At 39.0% G+C, this 10012-nt stretch overlaps 1 protein-coding gene across 1 annotated transcript in view; it reads right to left on the minus strand.

The window, feature by feature from the left end:
- SCML2 (sex comb on midleg-like 2 (Drosophila)) overlaps positions 1-10012 on the minus strand; it is a 56850-nt gene that overhangs the window by 3758 nt on the left and 43080 nt on the right. The window contains exons 9-11 of the mRNA XM_009325499.1: positions 9895-10012; positions 5278-5460; positions 4082-4195 (exon numbers count right to left, since the gene is read on the minus strand). Coding sequence (XP_009323774.1) covers positions 4082-4195; positions 5278-5460; positions 9895-10012 — 415 coding nt within the window. The remainder of the gene's footprint in view (positions 1-4081; positions 4196-5277; positions 5461-9894) is intronic.

Raw genomic sequence — 10012 nt, forward strand, 5'->3', positions numbered from 1 at the left:
AGCAGGTCCCTTTTCCTGTGCCATGAGACAGGAGCCAGGTTTGCTTGATTACTGAAAATTCCACTCTCAATCAACTGAATTCAGGTCTGATTGGGAAAAACATGCTAATTGAGGGGAAAAAACCCCAAATCAATGAGAACACCACTCCATTCTCTAGCAATCATACGAATTCTTCTCTGTTTGCATCAGGCCAATATCTAGCTCGAGAAAGAAATTGGAAGCATGATGTACAAATCTGTATGAAACAAATGCTGCTTTGGCAGGAGAGTTAAGAGCTGGAAAATATAGCTAACAGGTTCACAGAAGTGTAAACCCCACGCTACCGTCTTGAAAATTACTCTAGTGAAGTTATAAAACATATGCTAGTGAAGCAGCATATTCTTTGGGATAACAACTGGTATGTTCTGTGAAACAAGTTCTTGAAATAAGCTTTTTACTACCCTTCTTATATGAAAACTTTCAAGAATTTCTTGGGCGAATACCCAATTAAAACTAAAGGAAGAGTATTTTCCTAAAAAACCCAGTGAGCTTCTCAAGCATGTTTTCAACTTGCTTCATGAGGTCTTAGGTTCTGTGCTGAAACCTGTTTAAAAGTGGAGTGCAGTGAAGTACTGTTAGGCGTATTTTGGCCTTCAGACAGCATAATCCTGAAAGGGAACAAAGGCACTGAGAGAGCCAGCTCCCTGCTTAGCGAATTTGGTAAGGCAAGATCTGCAAGACAATGTAACATCTTTTACTAAACTTGATAGTCGTGGAATAAAGCAGCTGTTATGGACACAAGCCCTTCTCTTTCACATATACAACCCTCAAAACAACCACTGCAAAACCTTCTAGTTTGTTAGATTTCAATCACAAAAGCAAAGAAGCAGCTATTGAGGTTTTCAAAAACAAACAAACAAGAAAACTAACTTCTTCACACTTGTCAGCTTGAAGTAGTTACAGCAACTTACCAAAACGAAAAAACAAAAGCCATCGTTCTACAGAATTTCAGAGAGACTTTAAGAGATGTAGTCAATGATACGCACTATAAAATTAAAGGGTAGCCGACCAAGGGAAAATTAGAACTGTGGAGAATGAAACCACTAACAGAAATCTCAGTCCAAGACCAAAGGCAGAGGTGATACTTTAAATGGTTACAGCAAAGCTATATGAAGGAGCCTAATGTTTAACTGACTGAACCTGTAGATTCAGATTTCAGAAGTCTTGAAAAGCAGGATGAAACAATGGAGACAATGCTCCCCAGCAGAAAGTTTCAACTAGAATATTTAAGCACGTACAGCCAGAGTATTTAAGCAGGTATCGGCCAACTCCATGTAATGTCTTAAGAAAAAAACTTTTTGTAGTTATAGTAAAAATGCAGAGGTCCCAAATATAGGTTTTTTTTTTTTTAAATAATTGTTTTATGTAATCCTTGTCAAGATTTCTGAAGACACAAAGATTTTTAAAATTGACTGTATTGCAAAAGAATTTAATTGTATTTATTCCAATTATATCCCAGATTTCTCACTGATGTTATATATCCTAAAGTAAACAATAGGGCTGGGAAAGATCAACTCTGCTTTTTTTCCCCAAGATACCAGCATTTGAATTTATCTTACTGTAAATTCTCAATTCACATACACAAGGTGGAAGAGCTGGCCTACTTCCCAGGGCCATCATCTTTTAGAGAAGGTGTTTCTGTTCAGCAACTACAGTGTCCAATCCACTTCCCTTTCCATCCATCTAGCTTCTCTACAAACAAAACGCAGCTGCAATCTTGTCCAAAAAAGCGGTCAACAGGTATGACAGCTGATTCAAAAGCACCATCTAGCAACCGGAGCTTTGCAATCCACGGAGCAATGAATGACACACTTCTACCTCAACATTTTGAGCACCTGTGAATAACAGTGGTATGGAAAGAGACAGGAGGTTCCACTGCAGAATGCTTGATCTCTGCATAGATTAATAAAAGGCCAGTAAAAAGGTCTTATGTTTCAAATGTAAGGATGACAGACGGTTTAAACACTGAAGGCCTTAGCAGGAATCAGACGTTTTGTTTTCTTGAAGCTCCTCTGGGAATTAGAAGCCAGTTGTTCTGCCTCATACATAACCGGAATGATGTAATCATCCGCAGTAGTAAGAACACTCTGTTTTCAGGGGAAGGGAGACTGAGTTATTCCACCCCCCCTTATCTTTCGTAACTTTAAGAAGAAACTGTTAGTGAGCAGGAAAGAGTAAAATCTGCAAAACGTATCTCTGAGCAGATCAGAAGGAAAATGAGCTGTTTGAAAGACCCATTCCCACAATTACTCCATTTCGCCTTCAAATGATATTTCAAATCAACTATTTCAAGACAACTATGTCTCAATACAACCAGAACTTTTTGGGGGCAGATCTTTCTTGCTAACCAACCCATGACTGACCACTATAAAATTACCTCCAGATTTTCAGCAGAGGACATTCCCTAATGGGAAACACACAACACTAGAGAACATTTTGCTTCTTGAAATGCACAGAGTACAAATTCAAACCTCTGAAACCATGGCAAAACACTTAATTATTTTTTATCCACGTAACTGCAATTTATAATGAACTATTGATCTTAAAATGTATTTTAAGGAGTACACTGACTTCATCTGTAAAAGAGATCCATTAGCAAACAAGGATTAAAAAGCAGTATGTGCATGCATGTTTACTTTGAGGAAGATTTCTTACGAGATAATGCAGATCTACTCAAACATTTGTTTTGCTCCAACTGAAACAACTTCATTTGAGTATAATTAAGTGCTCTACAATTATTAAGTTACCTACCAGAAATATCTGACTTAGGTGTACAATATATCTGTGGAGTTAAACCAGTACTCCTTTTGGAAAAACACAGAAATCAATAATCAATGCAGAACTGTATTTCCTGCTGTTGTTATTATATACAAAGAAGTGAATATCCTACATAGATATAAAATAATAAGATGTACCATTTTAAATAAGCTATCATTTTATGGATTTTAATTTTTTTTTTTTCCTGCTTTAACTGTAATCCTATGACTTTTTAATCTGCACAGAAAAAGAGATTATTCTGCCCCCACCGATCCTAACAGACACAAAATGCCCCCAGGATCTCCAAAAAGAGGGAAAAAAAAAGTAAAGGAAGAAATAACTAATCCCTGTCATATTTCGAAAAAGCCTTTGGAAATGCTCTGCAAATATCTTGCAGCAAGAGAAAGTATGTATCAGACGGGATGAGTCAACATCAACAAGTTAAATAGCAAATGCAGAGTAAAAAAAAAAATCCCACATTTTCATAAGTCTTTCTCACTGAGGTTTAAGTCTAGATGCTTTACTTCATATCTGAGGCAGACTAAGACTAGACACGTGCTCAGTTACTGCAGCTGAGCTGCAGCACAGGAAAAGGTGCTATTCATCAGTGAGCTAAATCAATCTAACAGCCAGCTGTCACAGGGAGGCTTCGCTGCTCCCCTGGCCACAGCTGCATTTTATTCAACCCTTCCCTGTGCTCATCTGAGTCCACGGTGAGTCAGTACAGAGAAGTAAACTGCAGACTACTCTTTGCTTCACCAAAATGTTTTCTGTGCTTTTGCTCACTGGTTCAGCTCACCACCCAGCTGGGGGGCCTGGGACCCACTGCAGTGACAAGGAGGCAAGGAAAGCAGGAGCAGCACAACTTTCAGCAGCAGCTGGCCATAAACTCAGCTGAATTGTATCATCAAGCTACACCCTTATTCACTTAATGGCCCCAGCCTAGAGTTAGGAGTTGTTTCCAGTTTATTTCCTAATCCATTTTGAGGCAAATGGTTTTCTGCTAAATAGCCATATACAAAGCAGGAGGCTTCATCCCTCACCTATTTGCCTGAGCCCCTTCACAAAAAAGGTTAGCAGGTTTAGGAGAAGGACTGCTGGAACTTGCAGTAGATCTTCCCTAAGTGCAAAATCTGTGCCAGTGATCAATAATTAACATACTTTCACCCTGACCTGTCAAAGGCTAGAGACAAACCAGACACATACGTTGAACTCGGTCCTTTTTGACTGGAAATACTGAAACCATAAATAATCCTCATATATAATCCCGACATAATGTAATTACCTTCAGATGGATGAGCATCATTTCTGGGAAGCTTAGGGGAAAGAGAAGCAGTATATGGTGGAGAGTCCTGCGAGTATCGTTTAGCGCTCCTATTTTCAGGTATTTCTTCTTTTGCTGTGGAGAGGAAAGTCACCACCTATTAGTCTAGCATAAAGCTGCTCATGGGGAAAGTTCAGGGACAAAAGCAAAGACATACATCAGCCATTCACCAGGTTACAGTTCAGTTTCTTGTGTCACACAGACTCAGTCATTTCGATACAAACTTTCAAACCTGAAGTACAGCTTAGTTTATACTGTCATCACCCAAATTACCTTGACCCTGGCTACTTTTCTGAAAAGAGTTAAAACCAATGACTTACATATGACAGACAGAATTATAAACATAATTTATCTATTGGAAAGGAAAAAAAATAAATACTATTTTCTCTTCTAAAGCAGCACCCGGAAGACAGACTCAGCTATTAGACAGCTGTGAGGAAGCTTCACACCCAATATGAATCTTCTGAAATTGCCCTGACATCAAGGATATCTCAGCCATGGCTCCTGGTAACCCTTGGGCTGGGACTCGTAATACCAGGCCCTGCAAACAACCTGATGGGAGATCTTTCATTTCCCCCTCACTCTACGCTCCCGGGGCAGCAGTCAAAGATATTGGCCTCATACAAAATATCACAAGCAGCCACCTGCAAAACCCACCTTTTCTACGAGAAGACTGGACTGTACATAGTAGAATGTAAAATTTTTGACGCCACTACTGAGTAAGGTGAATAAAGAGGGAAGAAAGGACCTTTTACTGGTGTGGGAAGGGCTAGGCTGAATTCCCTTTCAGGGCAAGCCCCTTCTTGTAAGGTAGTATCTTTTTGTAAGTTTATTTTATGATCCGAACATAAATTTAACAAATGAGATGTGAAGTTTTGAGCTTGTCCTTTTAGCAGTATCACAGTGGTACAATACATATGTTTCCTAGCTTGCCTACAAGGAGGAGTTTGCTGAACAAAATGATTTCTGCACATGTGGTATGAGCTATCCCATCCTGTCAAAGCACTACCGCACCAGAATCAATTCACGAAGAACTGAAGCGTATTCATTTCAACCAATTCACGTCACAGAAAGACAGATTAAAAAGTTACATTTTATAAAGTCGCCACACTTCTCAAAACTATCAGCACTTGAAAATAACAGTTGTTTAACAGTACCTGGTTTGTTCCTATCATACTCTGTAGGACTATGTGTACATCCCATGTAAGGGCTGAAAGGCTGGCTACTAAAGAGATTATCACACTGCAGGCTGTGGCAGAGTTTCTCCAAGAAGCGTAGGACAAATGATGCGCTGTTTACAGAAGGAAGACTGATGGCGTGCTTTTCCCCATCAAAGGAAGCTGTGAATAAGAAGATGATGTCAAACACCCCCCAAGCATCATGAAGTATAGTAAAATACCATCGTTAACTTAAAGGAGAAGACATCCAGATTTGATCTAAACCACACAAGACATGAGAGGAGTAAACAATCATTCTGGTAGTTTAACAAATTTACATCCAAAGGACTGATTTTACCTTCCGCTGGATCCATGCCAGCTCTGTGGGAACTTATTTTAATAAAATAATTTTGGATTCACCCCAGCATAACAAAACTTGCAACTATTCCCTCATCACCAAAACCTTACGTGTAAGTTCTGTTGTTTGCTTATAAAACAGCAAGCTATTGCAGGAGATAACACAGAAAAGACCCTTTACAGTACTTGCTAAAAAAACACACAAAATTAAAAAAAAAAAAAGCAGCAAACAACTGTAAGATTTTTTTTCTCAGTTTCTAACTGAACTGAGCATACTTGTGGTAATGTGCTGGCATCCATTACCATTGAAATTCTGACTACAAAAACTGTTTTGCCATTTGCTATTTTATCACTAGAGAAATCTATCCTGCTGTCAACACTACAGTGGTCAAGCTCCCATTTATTTCAACAGGAGCTAGGTGGCAGAGATATCACAACAGCCACAAATGGATCTGGTGTCTTTTAAACTGAGTGATTACAAACAGCCTGGACATGTGCGTATGTCTTTTACTTGTTGACCTCCTTCCTTGCCCCTGAAACAGTGTTGCAGCTGATGATATTTTCCTTTTTTGTGGAAAATTATTAAGATTTTTGAAAAGACTCGATACTACCAATATACAGATAAATAATTACCATTACATTAGCTGAAACTTTTAGTTACTTCTGATTAGAAAGACATTACGACAAAGCAGGAACAAACTTGTAACTTAAGCTTAAGGCTAGAAAGAAGCAGCATAAACACCAAGTTTATGCATCAATTTGTCATCTTGGTTTTCAGCCTGTCAAGCAGCTTTCTGTTGTTAACATAAGTTTCCAAACGATAAGTAGAGCTTTAAAGGACGACATTTTGTTGGTAGCAGATGCATTTAAAAAAAACAACACCAAAAAACAAAAAACACCACAAAAACCAGAAATTACAAGAAAGCCTTTATTCACAGATCTGAATTAAGGAACATTTCCATATTGTGTTACAAGAGAGACAGATAATATACACAAAACCAAAGAAAACGCCCAAGTTTAGCATAATTTAGGCTTCCTTTAGGAAATCAGAAGTGTCAGTTACTTAGACTGTTGATTTAAGGAAGCTTCTGATTAGAGTTAATGCAAGTTAACCAGCTAGCATCAACAACAATATGCTACCTCTCTCATCTGCTTTCGTGACAGACTGACCCAATGCAAGTGCTTAGAGTTTAAGAGTCAGTACTACAGGGACAAATCCCAGACCAATGTGTTTCCGTAGCCCATTCGGTTTTTCCAGGCTCCAATGTTCAAATGAAATGCTAATGATTCACAGTCCCACATGTGGCTGAGACACAAGGTCCTCTACCTCCTGTTTGGGCAAGGGGTCTCCAAAGGCAAATTTTTGCTTGGAACTCAACCAGTTCTGGAGAGCAAATGGGCTGTGAGACCTAGCACAGCCTGATCTCCTGACAAATTTACTGCAAGATAGTAGTCAGCTACAGCAAAAATTTAAAATGCTTTATAATAGCCTTACAGATCTTCTTATATGACCTTGGGGAAATCACTTATTGTCCACACCTTAATTTCTCATTTTGAGAAGAAGCGCTGAAAAGAACAATATTATCTTAGAGTTGTCAGGAGGGTAAAGCAAGAAACAGCTGAGGCAACGTGACTGCCCCAGCAGGACCATACCATGAGAAAAATCCACAAATGAAGATTCAGTGCAAACACAGCTCCCTCATACTCTAACACCTGAGGGCAACCATACGAACTCCAACCAAGGGTGTGGGATCCAGATCCACAGGCTCAACTGTCTGCTCTGCTTGGGGACAACATAAGCCTTGTACTTCCCAGATAAATGCTAGGGGAAAAAAATAAAAAGGCGTACTTTTGAGGTGCAATAACCCCAGTCTTTAATGACAAATAAACAGGGACTAGAGCTTGTGTGTGCAATCCCAGCCCCTGGGAAGAAGAGTCATTCTCATTTCTTCAACCTTCCATTGTGTTAGTATGTTTTAAATACCAGGTTCAAGCCAGGAGAAAGGCTGAGAGATAAACTACCGGAGAAATGTGTGTGTCTGATAGTGAAGAAACTCACCCAAGAGTATGATTTTAATTCTCTGCTTGAGAAGATTTATCTGAGCCTCAGTCTATTTCATCCCACCAAACGCCATAGTCTCTGCGCTACAAGGAGAAAAAAGGGGCTGACACCACCACCACCATTAGTGGGCTTGCTAATCAAGCCTTTAATTTCATTTCAGGTATATTTGCCCGAATTGAAACCTTATGCATCAAGCAAAAATAAAACGGTTTGTGCTTTTGTTTGAGTAAAAAAAGATGGAAAAATCCTAAACTCAATTCTATCTAAAACAATTATTTTCTTTGGCAGCTGAACCAAAAGAACATGCTAATTATTCACATGTATTCTAGCAAGATTATTTATCCACGTCCTCATCAGCATACAATTTCCCCCTACGGCAGGTGTAATACTTGTCATGAAAGTATCAGTCCACAAAAGATTTCTATTTCTTTGCTTATTCTCTGCTGCAACATATTTTTTTTGTTGCCAGTCTAAAAAAAAAAAACCAACACCAAAAACCTGAACAGCAAATCACACTCCAAAACCACTTTCAAACAAAAACTCTACAAGAAAACACTCTCACAATTTCATTCTGTAATTCCTCATCTTATTCTACTGTAGCGTTCCTCTTTTTCCTTACTGTTCACGTGCACAGCTGGTTGTCATGTGCTACATTAACCTAAGTCACATTTTATGCTTCTCAAAATACATCACACAAATTTTTTGATAAAATGACAGGGAGTGTTTGCTCACCCGCTTCTCAGCAACCTGTTTGACAAGCTGATGAGAATGCAAGAGCTCAAGAACACCGGAAACCCACTGGGGTCTTGTGGCTCGCTATCACCTGGACCAGGACTCTGCTTCAGGAGCAGTCCACATCACCAAGTTCCTCAAATCCAGGGCTACAGAGCTGGTTTCTCTGAATCCAGGCCTTGGGGTGAAGCCACGTGCAGAACAGTAATTCCTTTTTGTACAAAATTTTTGAATGTGAACAAACCACAACTACATAAAGATTCTGAAATTTCTCTCTCCTCTGTGAAATAATTATTTTCAACTACTCGGTCACAGCCGAGATATGCCACTGGCCTACGATTTAGTCCTTCATGATAAACAATCACAAACAGAATACTGGCAATGCACATCTCAGTGCATTTTGTTCAAGACAATTGACTTGTCTGAATTAGGTACAGCAAGGTATTAATAAACTTTCATATATCTTGCAAAAATAAAGCAATATGGGTTTCAAAATCACACGTATACAATGCCATTAAACCTTTACTACACAGCAGAGAAGCAGCATCCATTTTATGAGCAACTCATGGGGACGCATAAGCAAGGCTTACTGTAGTTCTGCTATACGCAGGTCGGGGTGCTGCTTTTTAAATATTGTTAGACAGCAACATCTTCATGAGGATTTAATTGAACCCATATTCCACTAATCATCTTTCACATCTGGTTAATGTAAGGAGATTAAAGTAACACAAAGTCTTTCTATCACCAATGATGGAAATATGAATTGATGTGCTAACTCCTATATAGAATATTTCCTAGCCTAGAAGGAAAAAAATGTCAAGCAGCAGCTATTCAGTTTGAGATATAGAGATAATTTATGTGTAGACCTGCCATTAATATGTAGCAGAAATAAACCTATTCCATAATAGGGGACATAGGTGCATGAACACTGACCTAAGATACTGCTACAATTCTGGGCAATGGGGGAAGGGAAGAAGCAGCAACTTTAACATGTGGAATCACTTGCCTGGAAGCTGAACAGATTAGTTTGAAACTTTTCACCCACTTGGTTAAGGCATTAAGAACACAAACACTATGTATGGATAAGATTATGCGAATGACTTGAATTAATAAAGCTGATACTTGTACTGAGTTTACTTGACAAATGTTTGGCTACGGCTGCTAAATGAGGTGCGTAAGCTCTACTTAGTATAAGAATCTAACTGTACTGTGTATATGTAATTTCACACTGCTATTGCTAAATTCTTATTTAAAGAATTATTCAAATTCATCCTGGACCCAGAGTGAAAGAAATCACACACCCCCAAATACTCTCTTAGTAAAGGAGTTCACAAGTATACATTCTTGACTGTGCTTAAGTAGTTACAAAAGTGATATACACTCATTGCAGCTACTTCAGTTCTTCTGCCCTACTTCAAGATCGCAACCAAGCGAAGAAACAGAAGAAACAAAGCATCTTCACATACCAGTTATCATTTCCCCTCCGTGATGGCCAGATTTCAGAAATCCAAAGACTGTTTTGGACTGATAGGCACAATCCACGCAAGCCTGTACAGCCTGCTGAAGTACCACATTGACAGGACC

This window comes from Pygoscelis adeliae, unplaced genomic scaffold (assembly GCF_000699105.1).
Source record: "Pygoscelis adeliae isolate BGI_AS28 unplaced genomic scaffold, ASM69910v1 Scaffold386, whole genome shotgun sequence".
NCBI lineage: Eukaryota > Metazoa > Chordata > Aves > Sphenisciformes > Spheniscidae > Pygoscelis > Pygoscelis adeliae.